Genomic DNA, 22,817 nt, shown 5'->3' with positions numbered 1-22,817 from the left:
CACACACACAGGGACATCGTTTAAATGGTGTAATTAACGGGACAGATGGGCAAATAAAATACATGGGTTTTAATTACGGTAGCCTATATTTCAAACTATAATGGCCAAAAACTGAGAAATAATGAATTTTTTTCATTTCTTTCTTAATCTTCCTGTTAAAATGGATTTAGAAAAAAATAATTCTTAGCAAAATGTAGTACCCAAAGAAAGCCTAATTAGTGGCGGAAAAAACAAGATATAGATCAATTCATTGTGATAAGTAGCAATAAAGTTATAGGCGAATGAATGGGAGGTGAACGTTGTTCGGATGCATGAGATTTTCGGCACTGCGGCGCTGAACCGGATAAAGCAAACATCCATGCATATTTAGTATAAATCAGGAAACACTTGCTAATATCTATAATAAACTATGCAATCCTATAAGGTTTTATTTTTAAAGGACATTAATTTTTTTATTCAATCTATAAATCTTTATTAAATTTTCAATAATTGAAAACCTGACATGACGAGGGAGGACTTCTTTATTTCGCAGGGATCCAGCACAGGCTCAGTAGCGGCTTTTCCTTCGGGCTAGGTGGAAATAGCAGAGCTTGATCGGATCCGCTCTACTGCGCAGTAGAGCGGATCGATCAGGTTCGGCTAATACCACTTCGCCCGAATGAAAAGCCGACAGTACACCTGCGCAGGATTGCAGAGAGGTAAATATTTACATAGCATTTCGGAGGACCCGGGCACTTAATGGAGGGACACCAAAGGATGGGGAAGCCACGTTAGGATGTGGAGGCTTCCCCCTCCCAAGGCAAGTATCCCCCAAAGGGTTTTTTTTTTGTTTTATTACCGGATTTCTTTAAAATAATAAACAATCCTCTGACCCATCCCACCTCTGAAGGGGACTCACTACCTCCAGACAAACCGTCTAAACATATTGTAAAGTATTCCCTCCCTGCAGTGATGAGCAGAAAATACGCCTACGCATAATTACACATTGTAATTATGCATCGTCATGCAACATTTCCAGGAAAAGCGTAATTCATTTCATATGCAATTGTAAGCATTCCTAATTACGCATGAATTTCCACGCAATTCTGTGCTGACTTTGATGGCGAATAGAGCCCCCATACATGCTATTGCTACATATGTTAAACAGAATCGTGGGTACAAGAAAAGGAAATGGCTTTTAAACTCATTTTTCTGAGTTTAAAAAACATTTTTCTTTGCAATTTTAACCATTTCACCTCAACTTTCCCCCCCCCCCAAAAAAAACCACGAGCAGTTTTCACCTGCAAGCGTTCCTTACATTAATTCGCCTGACTCGAAGTGACTACAGTGTGATCCTCACTGATAAGCAATTCCAACTATAAAAACACTTTCCTAGCAGAAAATGGCTTCTGAGAGCAAGAAGGGGATAAAAAGGGGAATTTCTTATCAGTAAGGGCTCGTTTCCACTATCGCGAATCTGCATGCGTCCAACGCATGCAGATCCGCACATGTAATACAAGTGGATGGGCCTGTTTCCACTGTAGCGTTGTTGAGGTGCGTTTTTTTCAGCGTGAAAAAAACGCACAAAAGAGCCAACGATTTCGCCTGCGTCGGGAATCCGTGCGAATCGCCGCTAATGTATTTAATAGTAAAAACGCATGCGTTTGTTACATGCGTTTTTACCCGCGATTTCGCGTGCGATTTCGCACCTTTTTCAATTTTATTTAGCCCTGGCAGTGTCATGGTTAATTTCGCATGGCACCCTGCGAAATCGCGGGTAAAAACGCATGTGGAAACGCATCCGCATGCGTTTTTACAAGCGTCGGAATGCGGCCGAAATCGCGTCGCAACAGTGGGAACGAGCCCTGAGGGTCACACTGTAGTCACCTCCTGTGTGAGTCAGGACTGAGCCAGCCACTTACATACCCGATATTTAACTCTTATAGGGCTGGTGCACACCGAGTGAGTTTTGTCACGTTTTTACAGCCGCTTGCGGCTGTGGAAACGCATGGGTAATGTATTTCAATAGGCTGGTGCACACTGCACACCAGAGCGGGAGGCGTTTTGCAGAAACGCATACTCCCGGGTTGCAGCATTTTTTGGATTTTGGAGGAGTTTCTGCCTCCAAAAGTATATAAACGCAAACCGCTCTGAAAAACACCAGTTCAGAGTGGTTTTGCAGGCGTTTTTTGCTACAGAAGCTGTTCAGTAACAGCTTTACTGTAACAATATATGAAATCTGCTACACAAAAAAAAAAAAAAAATGCTACCCGAAACGCTTCAGAATAATAGGAAAAAGAGTTTCAAAAACTGCTAGTGTTTTGCGGAACTGCTAGCGGGTTTTGGTGTGCACTAGGCCTCAGGCAGAGAAAGAAAGGGGGGGGGGGGGGGGGGAGAGAAAGGGGCGAACAGCATACTTGATACTTGTGTGCTAGGCACTGTACAAACATGTCTATTTCATGTCACGTCACTTCGGGTATCCTTTAATGTGACTAATCAAATTGAGGAGCAGAGATCAACTTCCAGTTTGCCATTTTACACTTAACGTTTTCATACTACTAACATGCAAGCCTACCTGTGGCACAGAAACCTTCTGCCCTCAGTCACGATGGTCACATCACAAAGTGTATCAGTAAAATGGAGATCACGCAGACCTAACCAGAGGAGACAAGAGCAGTGTTATTGATGTCAGATCTGACAAGACTAACCCCCTACGACCGCATCACGCCAGTTAGCGTGAACACGGCGGCTCCCCCAGGATCGCGTAATGCCAATTGGCGTCAAGTCCTGGGGCGAGGTTTTGCAGGAAATTGTGCGCGCTTCTCCGCTTGAATGATGGAGCTCAGCTCCATCATCAGTCTCCCAGTGGTGATTGCCGCTAGGAGACTGTTAGCCGGCGAAACCGTCTATTTACATTGTACAGCGAAGCCGTCTAAGGCCGGTTAAGGACCCCAGCATACACAGTAATTCTAAAGGCTGAGCAGACAGAAACTTCAACAGGTGAATCCCTTTTAGTTATTGTGTACTACAGTATAATTAAAAAAAAAAAAAATCCCAGCAAGCCCCACACCACAACACCAGCAAATAATCCTATCTGACTGTTCACCTGTTTATAGTTAGTCAATGAGCACAAATATATACAGGGATATGTGGTACAAGATCAGCAGGCAAGTAGCAAGGTCATAAAGCAAAGCAGAGTCAAAACCAGGAAAATCTGATGAACAGGACAGGGAACAGGTACAGGAGGTGTCCAGATATCAGCAACACAAGTACTCATAATCTAGCACTAGACGGAAGCACAAACTGGCCCTATAGGCAGTCCAATCTATCAGGTGACTTGATCTACACATTCCATGGAACTCAATGTAACACCCACAGGTGAACCGAAGAACTGCAGCAACTGTCCAAAGACTGGGAGGGGGCCCTCTGCTGGTGGGCAGTGGATGTCCATAACAGTTCATGCAAGTGCTGCCACCAGCAGGAGAACAGAGAAAATGGTGGTGACATCAGGTTAGATAGGTAGGTACCCCCATAGACTAGGTAGGTGACTCCCATAATGGAGGGAGGAGTCAGCCATGGGTAAGGCGGCCCGACTTCTTCCTCCCTTTCTCTCCCTGGGCCGTCCTTGCTCCCCCCCCCCCCCATATCTATGCAGAGTAAAGCACAAGGAAGCAATCTAGTAAGCAGCTCACCTTCTTGCTTTCCAAATCGCTGATCACTTGCCACTTTCCCTGCGGTGGGGGGGGGGGGGGGCATGGAGGGCGGCCCTGGGGAGAGGCAGGGAGGGAGAAGTCAGGCCGTCCTCCCCGAAGCCATGGCTCCCCCTCTATCTCGGTGCCCCCTCCCTCAGCGCAGCTGCACGCCCCTAGAAACGGGGCTGCTGGAAGACTCTAGGCTTCCCTCATCATCCTCCAGCACTGGGATACTTGAAATAGAGCTTATCGACAGCTCACGCAGGTGTACTAGCACCGTGCCACTCAGCTTCCGGCAGAAAAAGCCAGGCCGGGTTCATGCTACTGCACGGTTCGCCTGAGCAGTACCACAGACCTAATCAGGATTGGCTATTCCTGCTGGAGCCGAAGTGTACCGGTGCTAGTGCACATGCGCAGGAAGCCCCCCTCTTCGGGGGTCCCAGTGCTGAAACAGGCTGGCCTACAAGGGCATGGAAGCCTCTGAGATCCAGAGACTTGCCCCTCCCAAAGTAGCTAAATAGAAAAACCTCACAGATTTGCTTTAAATAAATTGTATTAAATCATTTTAGGCCATAGCCTATTCTGAGTACAGTATTGAATCTGCTTCTTGCCCGCAAAGCCATTTCAATACAGCCCATAAGTGGTTTCCCCACTTTGCATTATGTTTGGCCCACTCTAGACCGCCAGGGAAGCTACTGTATATTGGATATGCAGCCCTAGATCACCGGAGAAGCCATATTTGGGGGGGGGGGGGGGGATGCACTAGACAGAGAATAGTGAAGGCATATGAAAGGGGGGGGGGGACCATTAGAGAGAGTTGCTAGGCAACGCTATGGGGGGGGGGGGGCACTAGGCACCAGTAATTTATAGGGGAGGGTGGAGGCATTAGACACCAGGGATCTGTATAACGGAGGGCCACTAAACACCAAGGAACTGTACAGGGGAAGGAGGTGCAATAGACACCAGGGATCTTTATAGGAAAGGGGAGGTGGACACTAGAAATTGAAGTTGGCGTGCAACTTGGTCCCAGTGTTCAGTTTCGGCGCACTTGGTATTTGAGTTTGACACCCCGGCTCTAGAGCAAAGGTTAAAACAGAAGTTTTTTCATGTCACGTCCCTGTGCAGACGTGTTTGCAAGCAATTTGATTGTATGTGTAAGCAATGGTTGTCAGTAACCCAGGTGTCAGCAGGCTGGTCTGTAGATTGTGGTCCTCAGCACTGGAAAGTCTATATGCAGGGTGAGGCTGGGAGAGGTGTGACAGGGAACTGGGGTTTTGTGACAGTATTTCCACAGTTGTGTCACTCCTTGTCCACATTACCTTTTATTACAACACATTGTAGAGTTTCTTCTTCCTCATTGAAGAATTCTGCATGGTCATCCTTGCACCATGGAGGGGATCTAAAGTAATTTTTAATTATGGGTCTTTTGCTGTGCAGAGATAACAGAAAAATAAGAATGTAAACATTGTAAAAGAACAAATGCCAAACCTGAACTTACATGTTATACCACCCTGTTTGCCCCCAGGAGCCGTCTGACCCTCAAGTGTGACCACAGACAGTGAGGGCTTGTTCACACTGAGCGTTTTTTTTTTCCTCAAGCGCTGGCGATTTTAGAAATCACCCTTAAAGTGGTTGTGCAATGATTCCCTATGAGAGTGTTCACATATGAGCGGTTCGATTATTATTATCCACTTCCAACAGTGCTGCCTGTACCATTTTCTGTGCTTTGGCTCAATGGAAGGTATAGGGAACTCACTAAACACTTGAAAAAGCACTTTGCATAGCAATTTCCCCAGCACTTTTAAAGAGGAGCTGTCGCGAAAATCTAAAAAAATTTAACACATACAGACAAGTAGTACATTTCTTCCAGAGTAAAATGAGCCATAAATTACTTTTCTCCTAAGTTGCTGTCACTTACAGTAGGTAGTAGAAATCTGACATTACCGACAGATTTTGGACTAGCCCATCTTCTCATAGGGGGGGGGGTCTCAGGGTTTTCTTCATTTTTAAAAAGCACTTAGTAAATGGCAGTTGCTCCGTCCAACTGCCAAAATAGTGTGCAGCGAGCATGAAGGCTGGCCAGCATCCTTCTATTAATCATTTTCAGGGAATGTCTTTATAAAGAATAAAGGCCATGCTGAGAATCCCCCGTGAAGACATGGACTAGCCAAAAACCTGTCGGTAATGTCAGATTTCTACTACCTACTGTGACAGCAACATAGGAGAGATGTAATGTATGGCTCATTTTACTCTGGGAGAAAATGTACTTCTTATTTGTATGAGTTTCAAACTAAGATTTTTGCGACAGTTTCTCTTTAAGAATACATTGTATTCTTTTCCGGGTCAAAGTTCACTTCCTGGCGTCGGGAAGTGAAAAAGATTGCTAATCAAAAGCGCTTACACAAAATCGGCCAATGCTCAGGGGGGTGGGGGTGGTTTAAAGGGGAAAAAAAATAATCTTGTTACAGTGTGTTGTAAGGTTAAAACGCTAGAAAAATCGCTCCATGCAGGTTTTAATGGAGCGATTAAGCCAGCGTTTATATACTTTACATTGAAGCGCTAACACTCCCAAAATGCTGCATGTCCTGCGTTTGCGATTAGAGGAATCACAAACGCTCCAGTGGAAGTTGCCCCATCCATTAAAATTAGCTGAGCGTTTCGGCAAAAATCGCTCCAGAAATGCTCACAAAACCGCTCGTGAGTTACAGCCCTTAGACAGGGGTCAGCCTTGAGAAAATCTGCAGTGTTTTGTCGCATACCAAAAATGCATGCAATGCACACAGTGCGTACGGACCTCCTGGAAACCCCTCCAGAGCTGCAACACTTTGGCTGCAACAGCTCTCTGTTGGTGGGGTCTGATCACCCCCCACATTGTTTATTTTTTTATGTAAATATTGATAAACATTTTTAATTTTTTTTTATTTATTTTTATTTGTTACATTCCCCTCCCGCCCTCCCTCCTGCCAGCCAATAATGCGATCGGCTGTCATAGGCTTTTGCCTATGAGAGCCGATCGCTCTCTAGTCCCCCAGGGGACAGCCGTGTCACTCAGCTGTCCCCAGTCCAACGCTGCTGCTTATTGCAGCGCTGTACTATAGGTAAAGATGGCGGTTTCGCTGTCTAACAGTCTCCCAAGCGGCAATCTCCACTCGGAGACTGAAGGCAGGTCGGAGCTCCGCCTCACCAAGCAGCTAGACCCATAGAAGACCGTTCACACCAATGGGTGTGTAGCAGTCCTGGGGCTGCCACACTGCTCATGCCAATTGGCGTGGAGCGGTCGGAAACTAGTTAAAAAAAAAAATCAATATTTACCAGTCATATGGGTGTATGAAATTCCTTCAAGCCTCGATTAGTCTCTTAGGCCCTATTCACACTTGCAAAACGCTTGTGCTAGCGTTTTGCTCAGGCCCAGTGCACACCAAAAACCTCTAGCAGATCCACAAAACGCTACAGGTTTTTGAAGCAGATTTTCAAAACGATTCTAGGCATGTTTAGAGAGATTTTCTAAACATGCCTAGCGTTTTTTCTGAGCATTTTTGGGTAGCAGATTTCATATATTGTTACATTAAAGCTGTTACTGAACAGCTTCTGTAACAAACGCCTGTAAAACCGTTATGATCTAGCATTTTCAGAGCAGTTTGAGCTTTTTCTATACTTTACATTGAGGCAGAAACGCTTCTGCAAACCGCAAAAATGCTGCAGGAGCCACATTTGCGGTTTGCTAAAAACCTCAAACCACTGGTGTGCATACCTCCCAGGGCCGGGCCGAGGCATAGGCTGGAGAGGCTCCAGCCTCAGGGCGCAGTGTAGGAGGGGGCGCAAAATTCATTCAGCTGTCATTCCTAATTGTGTATAAAGCAGAAAGAAATAAGAAAAGGGGATACATAGCAGTGACTGCAAGCCAGATAACTAGATATTAAGGTGTTGGGGAGGTTGTGGGCCCTGTGGCGCCTCTTAGTCTAATAGCAATCAGTGTGTGACAGCTGGGGTGGGGGGATGGGGGGGCGCACTTTGGTGTCTCAGCCTTGGGTGCTGGAGGACCTTGTCCCGGCTCTGATACCTCCCAACTTTGAGATGAGAAAGAGGGACAATTAAGCCATGCCCCTGCCACACCCCTGGTCACGCATACCATAAAGATTTCATAAGACAAATATGTTTTATAATTCAAACCACACTGGTCCTTTCTACCCTGGTTAATTTTCCTTCATATTAACATTTCAAAATTAGTAATTTATCATTTTAAAGGATGGGGATAAAGTTTAGAGTCAAACATTTTTTTAATAGATAAATATATATATTTACATAGAAAGAGGGACAAAGTGCTGAAAGCGGGACAAATGGGGAGGAAAGAGGGACAGGGCTCCCAAAGAGGGGCTGTCCCTCCGAAAGAGGGACAGTTGGGAGCTATGCTGGTGTGCACCATCCCACTGAGATACATTAACCAAGCGTTTTCACAGGTGGCAGCAGTTTTGAAAACGCTACCAAAAACACTTGGTGTGCACCAGGCCTTAGAGGGGCATGTAACGATGAACTAGCTATTGCTGGTGAATTACTTTTTCTTTTCTAATTTGAGCTCCGGCAATCACTGGCACCCAAATTAGTCACTGGGAGCCAATATAGCCACATTTCTCAATACTGCCTAATAATCAGCACATCATTGCACCAAGATTAGGGGATCTGATCAGCAGGACTGCAAAGAAATTGGTATGGTTGAGGCAGTGAAATGCCCCTCAAGCTCTGACCACTGCTTACTGCTGCCTGTTAACTGAGCACACAGTTCAACAGTTCTTGGAAAAGAGGCCTTAACCTCCTTGGTGGTATGGACGAGCTCAGCTCGTCCATAAGCGCCGCAGGGCACCGCTCAGACCCTGGTGGGCCGATTTTCGTAATTTAATTTTTTTTATAACACGCAGCTAGCACTTTGCTAGCTGCGTGTTGGGGACGGTCGCCGCCGCTCACCGCCGATGTGCCGCTACCTGCCACGTGACAGACCCCCCCCCCCCTCGAGACCCCGTGCGCAGCCTGGTCAATCAGTGCCAGGCAATGGCATCGCTGAGGGGTGGATCGGGACTCCCTGTGACATCACGACAGCAACAATGATGTCATTCCGTTCGTCACCATGGTGACAGGGGAAGCCCTAAAGGAAATCCCGTTCACAACGGGATTGCTGGATAGGCTTGATCGCTGATGGCGATCGGAGGGGTGGGAGGGATGCCGCAGGGAGGGGGTGGGGGGTGGGAATCATGTAGCTAGCGCCAGGCTAGCTACAGGATTTTGGGGGGGGAATTTACTGCTGAGCGGCCACCCTGGCGCAATCAATAGAACACCAGGGTGGTTAATGGAGTGATTTGGCAACCCTGCACACCACTGAATAGGGCCTCTTTTCCATGGACTGTTGAACTGTGTACTCAGTAAGCAGCTACCAGGCTGCAGCAAGCAGTTCAGAGCGGAGCAGTGCTTTTCAGCGCTGCTAGCTTTGGGCGCAGCCAGCGCCGCCATAGACTGTAATGGGAATCAGTCTATAGCGGCGCTCAATGAGGAAGGTCGGCTCCGTCAGAAGACGGAGCCGAAGTTGTTTAAAAAACACAATAATTCGGCCTCCAGCAATAGCTGGAAGCCGAATTATTTCATTCCCCCACTATCCATGTCGGCCTGGAGGGGGAATAGTAATTAAAACGCCCCGGACTTGTGCAGAAGCAGGACCAGCCATTTAACAGCTGGATCCTGCGCCCAAGTCTACCAGCGCCGTATTCAAATGTACGCGTTCAGAGAGTTTGAGAGGCACTTCAACATCTATCAACAGTCCATAGAAAAGAGGCCTAAGGCCTCTTTTCCACAAGCAGTTAGGGCTGGTGCACACCGAGTGGCTTTTTGGGCGTTTTCAGATCCGCTTGCGGCTGCGGATCTGCTTGGTCAATGTATCTCAATGGGGTGGTGCACACCAGAGCGGCAGGCGTTTTGCAGAAACGAAAAATGCCTGGGTGAGGCATTTTTTGGATTTCGGATGCGTTTCTGCCCCAATGTTAAGTATAGGAAAAACGCAAACAGCTCTGAAAAACGCCTGTTCAGAGCGGTTTTGCAGGCGTTTTTGTTACAGAAGCTGTTCAGTAACAGCTTTACTGTAACAATATATGAAATCTACTATACTGAAAACCGCAGCAGCAATCCGCAAAACGCTAGCAAAACGCCTCATAAAAATTAAAAAAAGCGTTTAAAAATCTGCTAGCGTTTTGCGGATCTGCTAGCGGGTTTTGGTGTGCACCAGCCCTTAAACTTGCTCAGCAAGCAATTACCAGGCAGCATTGAGAAGTTACCAGGCAGCAGCAAGCAGTTGTGGAGTTTGAGAGGCATTTCACTGCCTATCAACAGTTCATGGAAAAGAGGCCTAAGCATCCTTTCCATGCACAGTTGAGAATTGTGTGCTTAGCAAGTAGATGCCAGGCAGCAGCAAACAGTTGTTAGGCCTCCTTTCCACGAACTGTTTACAGGCAGTGAAATGCCTCTCAAACTCTCACAATGGCTCACTGCTGCCTGGTAACAGCTTGCGGAGCACACAGCTCAACAGTTCGTGGAAAAGAGGCCTAAGAGTTCCACAGCCTATCAACTGCTCTTGAAAGTGAAGTCTACAATAGATGACGGAGTACTCAAATAAGGTCGGTTTTCAGGGGCGGCGCCAGGAGGATGCAAGGGGGTGCTCGAGCACCCCCTAGAATTGTCCAAGCACCCCCAAAGCACCCCCTGGAGTGAACTGACTTCAGGCGTCTAAAAGACGCCAAGTCAGTTCACACAGCGGCAGCACGGAGCAGCAGGCAGGGCTACGGTAAGATGGCCGCCCGGAGCCCTGCTCTGCAGACTTCGGGCGGCCATTTTCCCGTAGCCCTGCTCTCTGCATGCAGGAAGTCTCGTCGGGAAGAGGATCGTGGGCGCGCAGGCGCTGCGCGCCACAAGGAGGTCGGGACAGGAGGTCGGGAAAGAAGGTCTTCGGCTGTAGGTGAGTAAATGGGTTTTTCTTTTCTTTTTCAGGTGGTGCTTATTGGGGTCATATCTGCTACCGATTGTGCATATTGGGGTCATATCTGCTACCGATTGTGCATATTGGGGTCATATCTGCTACCGATTGTGCATATTGGGGTCATATCTGCTACCGATTGTGCATATTGGGGTCATATCTGCTACCGATTGTGCATATTGGGGTCATTTCTGCTACCGATTGTGCATATTGGGGTCATTTCTGCTACCGATTGTGCATATTGGGGTCATTTCTGCTACCAATTGTGCATATTGGGGCCATATCTGCTACCGATTGTGCATATTGGGGACATATCTGCTACCGATTGTGCATATTGGGGACATATCTGCTACCGATTGTGCATATTGGGGCCATATCTGCTACCGATTGTGCATATTGGGGTCATTGGATGTGTTTTTTGTTAAAATCTGCTCACATTACGTGTGTTTTCTTGAGAAAACCTGCACAATTATGTGAATTTTCTGGGGAAAGGGTCACCAAAACTTGGGCCCTCTGTCTTTGCGTTGCACTTTTAAAGGGAACCCGAGGTGAGAATAATATTGAGGCTGCCATATTTATCTCCTTTTAAGTAATATCAGCTGCCTGGCTGCCGTGTTGGTCCTCTGCCTCTAATTCTTTCAACCATAGACCCTGAACAAGCATGCAGCAGGTCAGGGGTTTCTGACAATATTGTCAGAACTGACAAGATTAGCTGCATGCTTGTTTCTGGTGTAATTCAGTTCACTACTACAGCCAAATAGATCAGCAGGGCTGCCAGGCAACTAGAATTGTTTAAAAGGAAATAAATATGGCAACCACCATATCACTCTCACCCTGGGTTCACTTTAAATTACAGTTAGCCCCGCCCTCATCCGGTCATGACCACACCCATTTTTCACCACTTCACGCGCCACAGGTTGTAGCCACACCCATTTTTGCTGCAGCGCGCCGCAGGTCATCAACTCCCCCAGAAATTGGTCCAGTACCTGCATAGCACCACCCTAAAAAAAATTCCTGGAGCCGCCACTGGTTTTCCACAAGCAGTTGATGGGCAGCGAAATGCCTCTCAAATGGCCAGTGCACACCAAAAACCTCTAGCAGATCTGAAAATCTGCTTCAAAAACCTCTAGCGTTTTGCAGAACGATTCTAGGCATGTTTAGAGAGGTTTTCTAAACATGCCTCGCAGTTTTTGGAGTGTTTTTTGTGTAGCAGATTTCATATATTGTTACAGTAAAGCTGTTACTGAACAGCTTCTGTAACAAGAACAGAGCCGGGACAAGGTCCTCCAGCACCCAAGGCTGAGACACCAAAGTGCGCGCCTCCATCCCTCCCACCCCAGCCGTCACACACTGATTGCTATTAGACTAAGAGGTGCCACAGGGCCCACAACCTCCCCAACACCTTAATATCTAGTTATATGGCTTGCAGTCACTGCCATGTATCCCCTTTTCTTATTTCTTTCTGCTTCAAACACAATTAGGAATGACAGCTGAATGGATTGTGCGCCCCCTCCTACACTGCGCCCTGAGGCTGGAGCCTCTCCAGCCTATGCCTCGGCCCGGCCCTGAACAAGAACACCTGGAAAACTGCTCTGATCTAGCATTTTTTTTCAGAGAAGTTTTCCACTTTCCTATACTTTAACATTAAGGCAGAAACACCTCAGAAATCTAAAAAATGCTGCAGCCCCCGAGTTTGAGGTTGTGGAAAAAGCAAACCACTCTGGTGTGCACCAGCCCATTGAAATACATTACCCAAACGGTTTTTAAAAATGCTCCAGAATCACTCTGGTGTGCTCCAGCCCAAACTCTCACAACTGCTTACTGAGCACACAGTTCAACTGCTCATGGAAAAGAGGCCAAGGGTATCATTCATAAAGCATTTCCGCATGCGGAAATGCTTAACACCGGTGACTTTCCCGACCACTCAGCATAAGCCCCATTCATAAAGGCTCTTTCCACATGAAAAAGTGACAGAGCGATACATTTCCGCCTTGTGCGGAGTTTTTCTAGATTAATCTAGAAAAAGTAACAAACACATCCATTCATAAAGATTAGAGCAAGCGGTATCCGGAAGGAAAATACCGCTTGCTCGACAGTAGCGATAGGCGGGCGGAATACATATAAATGAATGGGAGGGACCTCCCAAGCAGCATCAGACAGAGCAGCGCAGGGAGGGAATCGGGCAGCTTTTAAGTTTCCGCATGCCTACCGCCACGCTACCGCCAGCTTCCTCCAGAAAACCTCCGCACTTCTTCCGCAACAGGCAGACTTCTTTATGAATGGCCACCCAGAAGGCTTAATTACCGGTTGCGGAGAAGAACGGTGTTTTCCCGCACTACCGACAGCCTGTTTATGAATGATACCCCAAGTGGCTTATGAGACCTCCCAGATAAATCACACTTGCTTACCTACTCCAGTATTTACATAACACCTGAAAAGGGATGTTCTCAGACTCCATCCCAAATCAAGATAAGGCTGCAGATCACATACAGAAGGCTTATCCCACCACTTTCCCTGAGCAACCCTAGCTTCCTTATGAAGCAGGTGACTGACTGGCTGTGTGATGTCATCAGTGAGCTCCCTGGTCTGGATAGTTAGGCCTCTTTTCCACGAACTGTTTACAGGCAGTGAAATGCCTCTCAAACTCTCACAACTGCTCACTGCTGCCTGGCAACTGCTGGCTGAGAACTTAGAGAGATGTAAATCAGTCCAAGCTCATACAGGATATTGCAAATTCTGTACACAATTATATGCAGCTTGATAATGGACCAATCCAGTTATACCTTGGCATGATTAGATCAGTCCATTTTTAGGCCTCTTTTCCATGAACTGTTGAGCTGTGTGCTCAGCAAGCAGTTGCCAGGCAGCAGTGAGCAGTTACCAGGCAGTGACAAGCAGTTACCAGGCAGCAGTGAGCAGTTGTGAGAGTTTGAGAGGCATTTCACTGCCTAGAAACAGTTCGTGGAAAAGAGGCCTTAAACTGCATACATATGCATTCTCCATACAGAATTTGCATGATCCTGGATGAACTCGAAACAATTTGCATCTCAATGACCATCCCTAATCTCTAGAGTAGGGAAGATCAATGAGATGCAAATATTTCCAAGTTGTTGCAAATGTATGCACATTTTATGCAAATATATGTATATTCAATATGGGCCAATCACTTTAAATCCAGATTAAGGCCTCTTTTCCACGAACTGTTTCTAGGCAGTGAAATGCCTCTCAAACTCTCACAACTGCTCACTGCTGCCTGGCAACTGCTTGTCGCTGCCTGGCAACTGCTTGCTGAGCACACAGCTCAACAGTTCGTGGAAAAGAGGCCTTAAACTGATTGGCCCATTTTCAAGCTGCATATATTTGCATAAAAATGTGCATAAACTTGGAAATATTTGCATATAATTGATCATCCCTATTCTGGAGCACCTCCTGTACAGAATCGTAGGTGGAGGAATCAGATTTGCTTCCACAACAAATTGCATATGGTTTCTTCAGGGTTTTTGTTTGTTTGGTTTTCATTTGATGCACCTCTTTCTGCAGAGACAGCAGGTTTCCCACATGGTCTAGCAGATAGGATTCCTGGGTTTCACCAGAGTGGCCTGGGTTCAATTCCTGGAAAGCGAAGGTAATTCACTTTGGGCTCTATACATAAAAGGCTGTTAGGGGAAAAAATCTTGTCGGGAAAATACTGCATCGGTATTTTAGACTTGTGTGCTAATTCATAAAATGTTTACAGTTGTGATAAAAGGTCGGAGATTTCCTGAACTAGGCTGGCGGTAGCATGAGAAGCTGCCTGAGGGCCCATTCACGCTTGAGTGGGAATCGCACGTTTCCCGCTCAAGGCAAACCGCTAGCGGTTTTTAAATGCTGCAGCATGTAACACATGGCAGTGTTCTCACTGCCGCGTTTGCGGTTAGTGACAACTGCAAATGTTGCATGCAGCGGTTTGCCGGTGATTCGCGATTAGCATTTAGCGATCGCGATTAGCATGCATAGCACTGCTAATCGCGATTGCGCCAAAACTGCCGCTTGTCCATTTTTTTTTCCACGTTAATCGTGGGAAAATCACTCCCGCAAAACGTTTTGCGATTTTTAGATGTTGATACATTTTCACACTGCATTTTTTTTTTTTTCAACTGCCTCTGTTTGCTCTGAATCTGTCTATTAGCCTTTTTAAACAATCTCTTTAATTGCCACAGCTTAGAAGAACTTCAAGAAATGTTACACATGCAGGCTTTCTGATGTGAAATATGACAACCGGTACTCAAGAGATTAAAAAACACAGCCTGGGGTATTCCGGGATGCCTTTTTTTTTTGTTCCCTCCTCTCTGCTGCTGCCTGGAAGATCTGACCCCATTAACTTTGCTGTTATCCACTGGCTTATCACCTTTTTCTAAACAGACGGTGTTCTCCGCCTCAATATTGCCTGCTTTAAAGGGACTCCGAGCTCTGGCTAATATAAAAATGTTCACTTACCAGGGGCTTTCTGCAGCCCAGTGCTGGTCGGGACGTCCCACGCCGGCCTCCTGGCTCTTCTCCCCACGGCTGTCCATATAGGGCTGTCCGGCGGCTCCCCGGGCGACACTGGCCGAGTGTCGGGGCTCCTTCTTCTTCCGCAAACCTCATCAATGACGTCGCACGCCGGCCGCCTCGCGTCATCACGGCGGCCGGCGTGACAGCACGGCGCATGCGCGATTAAATCGCGCATGCGCCGTACTGTCACGCCGGCCGCCGTGATGATGCGAGGCGGCCGGCGTGTGACATTGATGAGGTTTGCGGAAGAAGGAGTCCCGACACTCGGGCAGTGTCACCCGGGGAGCCGCCGGACAGCCCTATATGGACAGCCGTGGAGAGAAGAGCCAGGAGGCCGGCGTGGGACGTCCCGACCAGCACTGGGCTGCAGAAAGCCCCTGGTAAGTGAAAATTTTTATTTTAGCCAGAGCTCGGAGTCCCTTTATTCTTTATGAATTGACATTTAGTGACATGTGTTGAGATAATCGCCGCATAAGGCGGTAATTTACTGCTCCGCTCGGGAATGTCAGCTTTTCATGCAGAAACAGCTTTTATGAATTCACATTTTGCTAAGTGTTCGGTAAAGTCAGCTGTTTTAAGCATTACCGCATGCGGGAATGCTTTATGAATAGAGCCCTTTGCTGTAGATTATTTGTTGCACTGATGATTATCTGGCCTCTACTTATTTTTGGTGTCACTTATGTATGACCAGAATTGCAAAATTCTGAACAAATTCCAAATTGTGTAAATTATAACTTTGTATTGCAAAATTGTAATTTATTGCAAATATATTGTTGCACTTACCATAAGATTATGGTTAGCTCAAATTTTCAAAAATATGGACAAATCAAATTCCACCTTGGCAGTCTTTTTGGTTTAATTTTTATCACCTTTGTCATGTGCACCTCATTGACTATCCCTCACCAGGGAATCAATAGCTAATCTGGCTACCTACAGTTGGGGTAGGGGGCTTACCTGGCTACCAATACTAAAGTGTACCTGAGATGCAATAAAAGAAATGTATACAAACCATCCTTCCTCAAAGCTGTTCAGTCCCTTGCCATTGTCCTACACCTGGATTCTCCGCTACGGGTACTGGCATTTTGGCCATTCGGAGCAGGCACAGTCTGGCTGTAAGCACTCCCCAGTCATGCTCCCGTGGCTGTGAGCGTTCTGCGCCAGTGCAGTATGTTCCTGACGGTGGGAACGTGACCGGGCCATGCACTGCTCCCCGACAGGCTGATTATTGGGACCCATAGCGGAGGATCCAGGTGGAGGAGGACGGCAAGTGACTGAGCAGCCTGAAGGGGGCTGGAGGAAGCCCCAGGTTTGTATGAATTTCTTCTTTTATTACATCTTGGGTTTCCTTTTAAAGTGAACCTCTGGACTAAAAATCTACTTAGCAGAACTGAAAAGCCTTGGTGTTTCTTTAACAGTTTCACAGCATCAGAACTTTGTTTTTCTTACCAAAGCATCATTTTTAGCTGCATTTTTAGCTAAGCTCCACCCATCAAAGAAAAAAACTGGCTTTTTTTCCCTGATGCTGTGCAGAGCATGATGGGATTTCCTATGTTGTTAAACACGTTGCCTAGCAACTGGGAGAGGTGCTCAGGACACAGGACAGTTGGAACTGTCTCATGCTCCCTGTCACCTACTTTCAACCAAAAAGATGGCTGCCATCATGAAGTCAAACATTTGCCTGTTCTTTTAAAACAGTGTGGGTAAGAGATTATATTACCTATCTATTTTAATTAACATAACGTAACTTAATGACAGTATGTTTGTTTAGGCTGGACTTCCTCTTTAAGTACAGTCAATGAGATGTAAATTGTTCTGCATTCATACAGGATTATGCAAAGAGCTCTGGGACTAAGGCCACATACAGACATCAGACCATAGTCTTTGGAAAATGAAAGATCACAGACCAATCTTACCACCCTTCCTGTAGTATAAGAGCCATACTCTAGACAGTCTTTTCTATGGAGCTGAACTCCACATCAGAAAAAAATCATTGCAAGATGCTGCACACACAGATGCTGTACAGACACAAAAGATCAGTATCTGCAAAAGATCTGTTCCTGCCAAAAATCCATTCCTGCAAATTGCAATGATAGTCTATGAGATCTGCAGATCATCGTACACACATGATTTAGCTGACATTCATCTGCAGATCTGCAGATCTGAAAATCCATCCTGGTGGATCTGATCTGCAGATGAATGTCAGTTAAATCATGTGTGTATGATGATCTGCAGATCTCATAGACTATCATTGCAATTTGCAGGAATGGATTTTTGGCAGGAACAGATCTTTTGCAGATACTGATCTTTTGTGTCTGTACAGCATCTGTGTGTGCAGCATCTTGCAAAGATTTTTTTCTGATGTGGAGTTCAGCTCCATAGAAAAGACTGTGTAGAGTATGGCTCTCATACTACATGAAGGGTGGTAAGATTGGTCTGATCTTTCATTTTCCAAAGACTATGGTCTGATGTCTGTATGTGGCCTAAGTGCAAGTTTTACATCAGGCCCCCTCAAGCGCTTTATACATAACAATTGAGATTGAGCACCAAAACCTGCCAGGGATATCTGCAGTGTACTTGGGGGATGAACTGTCTATTAATGGATACAACTAATCAAAATATATCTAGAGGTGATCATTACCATCTTTGCAACAATAAAGGGCTAATAAAGCAGTTGATGGGAGTGCCCCTCTGGTCCAGGGGCCCTGGTGCAGTCGCTGCCTCTGCATCCCCCTATTGCTACGCCACGTTCTGTATGCAAATGTATGCAGCTTGAAAATGGACCAATCTAATCCTGTGAAGGTGGAATTGGATTGGTCCATTTATAAGCTGCATATAACTTCATACAAAATGTACATAATCCTGTATGAACTTGGAACAATTTCCATCTGACTGACCACCCATACCAAGGATATCACTGATGACTAGTGCTACGTACACACCTGCGACAACGATCGTTCGTTGAGAACGACGAACAAACTTTTAATTGATGAAAGAACGACCTAAGTAAAGTTAGTTTTAAAAGGTGTGTAACGATCTGATCGTTAGAACGAACGTTACATCACGTAAAGCAACTATTGCAGCTGCGCATAAAAATGAGAAGTTTCACGGAGAAATTGTGAAATGCGCATGCCAAGCCTAGTACAAACGACCGTTTCCAACGATGTACTACTTTTGCAAACGATCGTCGTTGGTTAAAATCCGCCGAGACAGAACTTTGTTTTGCAGCGATTTGGCTCGTTCGTCGTTTGCCTTAATAGTCGGTGGTTCATTTTTTGTAACGATGGTCGTTGGTAAAGATCGGGAAACGATCGTTACAAACGACTATAGTCGCATGTGTGTACGCACCTTAAGGAGAATCAATGAGATGCGAATTTGTCAGAGTTCATGCAGGATTATGTAAATCAAAAACAGAAGTTGGAGGAGCACTCATCCATAGGAAGGAACTATTGTGTGCCCAAGCCTTGGATTCCTGTATCCTCAGAATCCTCAGTAGTCAAATGTAGAAACGAGGCTGGCACCACCAGAAGTAGAAAAGTAAAAAATTAGCTATTTATTGATCAGTCATTAAAATGACAGCATGGTCAAAAAATAATAGGCCGCCAAAGCCTTATTTTTTGACCATGCTGTCATTTATGCAGGATTATGTATATTTTATGCAAATATATGCAGCTTGACAATTTAAACCTGAATGGACTTGATTGGTCCATTTTCAAGCTGTATTTTTTTGCATACACATTTTACACAATCCTGCATGAACTTGGAAATATTTGCATCTCGTTGATCATCCCTATTGATGACATCACACAGCTAATCAGTCACCTGCTTCAAAGGGAGGCTTGGATCGCTCAAGGAAAGCAGTGGGAGGGGCCTCCTATAAGTGATCTGTAGCAGATTATTCATGATTGTTACTCTCCTCAACCCTTTGCTGCTATTATATAATTACTAGTGTAGGTAAACATGTGTGATTTTATCTGGCAGCTCCCATCAGTTGCAATGTTTCTATCTGTCAACTGCTTTTATGTGTGTGCATTAGAGATGGGCCAAACCTCCGATTTTAGGTTCGCGAACCTCCGCGGAAGGTTCGGTACGCGGAAAAGTTCGTGAACTGCAATAGACTTCAATGGGGATGCGAACTTTGAAAAATAGAAAAAATTATTGAAAAATAGAAAAAATTATGCTGGCCACAAAAGTGATGGAAAAGATGTTTCAAAGGGTCTAACGCCTGAAGGGGGGCATGGCGGAGTGGGATACATGCCCAAAGTCCAGGGGAAAAATCTGGATGTGACGCAAAGCTGCGTTTTAAAGGCAGAAATCGCATTGAATGCTAAATTGCATGCCTAAAGTGCTTTAAAGTGAACCTCCAGACTAAAAATCTACTCAGCAGCACTGAAAAGACTTGGTGTTTCTTTAACAGTTTCACAGCATCAGAACTTCGTTTCTCTTATACAAGCCTCATTTTTAGCTGCACAGAAGAAAACTGCCCGGGGTTTTTTCCCTGATGCTGTGCAAAGCATGATGGGATTTCTGATGCTGTTGTTCTCGTTCTGCTGTTTCGGTGCAATTTTTTTTTTTTTTTTTTTTTTTTTTTTTTTTTTTTTTTTTTTTTTTTTTTTTTTTTTAACATTTTGAATTTGACATTTGAAGCCTAGCGTGCGCAGCTGGGAGGGGTAATCAGGACACAGGACAGTTGGAAACTGTCTCCTGCTTCTTGTCACCTCCTTTCAACCAAAAAGATGGCTGCCCCCATGACAACAAGTGATGACGCAATTTATATCTGCATGGAGCATCAATGACCATCTTGATAGGCCAAACGCGTATGTCAGGATACTACTCCTCGACTTCAGCTCGGCTTTTAACACCATCTGTCCACGCATTCTACAGGAGGACCTTGCCGCACTTGGTGTTCACTCAAGCCTACGCCTTTGGATCACAGACTTTCTCACCAACAGGTCCCAAGTCGTCAGGCTGAGCGACATCTGCTCCAAAGCAGTGACAACAAACACAGGTGCCCCTCAGGGCTGTGTGCTGTCTCCACTACTGTTCTCTCTCTACACGAACAACTGCAGATCGGAGACTGACTCTGTCAAGGTCATCAAGTTCGCTGATGACACCACGGTTGTCGGCCTTGTCACTAAAGATAACGTCCAGGAATACTGTCAGCAGGTGGAGAGAATCTGCAACTGGTGCAAGGAGAACAGGCTGGTGCTTAACACTGCTAAAACTGTCAAGATAATCATTGACTTCAGGAGGTCGGCCCCCACCCCTCCCCCAATCTATATTGATGGCACTGAGGTAGCTAGAGTGCCCTGTGCCCGTCTTCTGGGCACTACTATCTCCAGTGATCTAAGTTGGAAGCCCAATATCACTGCCATCCAACGGAAAGCCCAGCAAAGACTCTACTTCCTCCGACAGCTAAGGAAGGTCGGCATGACCCGAGAAATTCTGACCAGCTTCCACTCCGCCACCACTGAGTCGATCCTCTGCTCTTCCATCCTGGTCTGGTACGCTGGAGCCACCGCCAGTGACAAGTTCAAACTACAGAGGGTCATTAGGTCGGCGGAGAGGATCATTGGGTGCCCCCTCCCCTCACTTGCACTACTGTACAACAAAAGACTGAAATCCAGGGCACTGAGGATCGCAAATGACCCCTCACACCCAGGCCACCGATACTTCAGCTTGCTTCCGCTAGGCCGGAGACTTCGAGCCATCCCCACAAAGACTGTTAGACACAGGAACCCTTTTTTTTTTCCCATCGGCGGTCAGCTACTTAAACTCCCTCCACATACTTCCATCGGTGAAAGCCCTAACGAACGGTGAAACAAGCCGGGCCACGGCCGAACAGTCGACCGAACCATCCAGCCCACTAGATTAACCGAAGGTGATCTCGGGGTCAATTAATGGACTGGAATGTTAGATATTGTAATGTAATGCAATTGACTGCTTCTGCTGTTACATAGTTACATAGTTACTTTGGTTGAAAAAAGACATACGTCCATCTCTGTTGCTGACATCGATCTATCTCTCTATTATATATCCCTTTTATATGTCTTCTCCCGAGCTATATGTATGTGCCAAAAATAATTCCGGGCATGACCAATCATGCTTGGCGAAATAAACGATTCTGATAATGATGGCAGCCCCCATGAATCACAAACGTTTGCCTGTTTTTTTTGTTTTTTTTTAAACAGGGTGGGTAAGAGATTATATTACCTATCCTAATTACCATAACTAATGTAACTTGATGACAGTATGTTTGTTTAGGCTGAAGTTTCCCTTTAGGCTGCTTCCACACAGGGACGTTACAGGCGCACGTTAGTGCAGCCTGTAACGCTCCCCCAACGCACAGCAATGTAACACAAGTGGGCTGTTCACACTGCCCACGTTGCGTTACATGTAACGCTGCATGTTGTAGTGAAAGTGCAGCATGCTGTGCGTTCTAGCGACTTTAGCTGCGTTAGACTGTTTGCACATGCTCAGTGGGTGGCGGAGAGGAGGCGGGGAGATGCCGCTACAGTAGCCGCGCACATGGCTACTTAATATGCACTGCACTGGCGGCCGCTGATTGGCCGGCGGGACCACGTGATGCGGAGTGTCTCGCTCCGCATAACGTGGTCCCCGCCGGCCAATCAGCGCCACTCTGGGAGACCTTATGCGGATAGAGCCGCCTAACGCGGCTTACTCTACTGTCCTCTCCGGCACCACCATGCGTTGCGTTAGAGGCACGTTATGCGACCATAACGTCCCCTAAAACGCAACGTCTTGGTGTGTAAGTAGCCTTAAACATCTTGCTACGCTAAAAAAATCATCGGTCGCGACGTGAGTACGTAGCTTTAGAGGTTTCTGGCTTCTGTTTTGAGGAATCGTAACTGTAGCAACTTGTCAGTCCGCTGCAAGGCCTCCTGCTGAGCTGTAGCTGTAACAATGAACTCTGTCTAGCCAAAGAGAATGGAGGCAAGAGCAATAAACATTCGATAGTTATTTGCAAGGATCTTCAAAGTAAGGAGACATATGGGTCTAATGGTGTGTACACACTTGAAAGATAAATGAAAGATATCAGACCAATTTCACCCCCTTCCGTGTAGTATGAGAGCCATACCTACAAAGTCTATTCTATGGAGCTGAACTCCCCATCAGGTAAAAATCGCTGTACACCTTCACAAGATCAGTATCTGCAAAAGATCTGTTCCTGCAAAAGATCTGTCCTTGCAAAATGCATTCATAGTCTATGATGCGTACGTTAAAAAAGGGCGCCGGGAAAAAAGGGCGCAGGGTTTTAAAAGATAATCATGAATAACGTTTAAAAAAAATTTGTTATATTTCGTTTAAAAATGTTTTATAAAGTTATAAATCATTAAATAATGTGTATAAAATCGGCAATTTTAAAAACGTTAATCTTCCCTGTTTAAAAATTGAAATTTATAATGTTTTATAAAACATTAAGAATTTTACTAAAGCTATACCTAACCCTACTCTCACACAGAACCCTCCCTGTACCTATCCCTAACCCCTAGACCCCCCTGGTGGTGCCTAAACCTAAGACCCCCCCCTGGTGGTGCCTAAACCTAAGACCCCCCCCCTGTGATAAGCATTAATAACTTTTTTAA

At 45.9% G+C, this 22,817-nt stretch overlaps 2 protein-coding genes across 5 annotated transcripts in view; one reads left to right on the top strand and one right to left on the bottom strand.

Annotated features, from left to right (window-relative positions):
* LOC137562171 (kelch-like protein 24a) overlaps positions 1–19,960 on the bottom strand; it is a 91,023-nt gene extending 71,063 nt beyond the window's left edge. Inside the window, exons 1-3 of the mRNA XM_068273504.1 lie at positions 19,929–19,960; positions 4,991–5,100; positions 2,555–2,633 (exon numbers count right to left, since the gene is read on the bottom strand). Coding sequence (XP_068129605.1) covers positions 2,555–2,633; positions 4,991–5,100; positions 19,929–19,960 — 221 coding nt within the window. The remainder of the gene's footprint in view (positions 1–2,554; positions 2,634–4,990; positions 5,101–19,928) is intronic.
* Positions 1–22,817, top strand: part of LOC137562771 (kelch-like protein diablo) — a 69,752-nt gene that overhangs the window by 8,518 nt on the left and 38,417 nt on the right. The window contains exon 1 of one of the 4 annotated variants that reach the window (XM_068274445.1): positions 14,238–14,305. The exons of 2 other annotated variants lie outside the window; for them this stretch is intronic. The gene's annotated coding sequence lies outside the window, so the exon portion shown is untranslated. Of the gene's footprint in view, positions 1–14,237; positions 14,306–16,848; positions 16,914–22,817 lie in introns of those variants that run through there. One more of the 4 variants, XM_068274442.1, reaches the window with a different exon arrangement.

The sequence above is a fragment of the Hyperolius riggenbachi genome, chromosome 3 (genome assembly GCF_040937935.1).
Source record: "Hyperolius riggenbachi isolate aHypRig1 chromosome 3, aHypRig1.pri, whole genome shotgun sequence".
Taxonomy (NCBI): domain Eukaryota; kingdom Metazoa; phylum Chordata; class Amphibia; order Anura; family Hyperoliidae; genus Hyperolius; species Hyperolius riggenbachi.
This window is presented reverse-complemented; position numbering and strand designations above follow the sequence as displayed.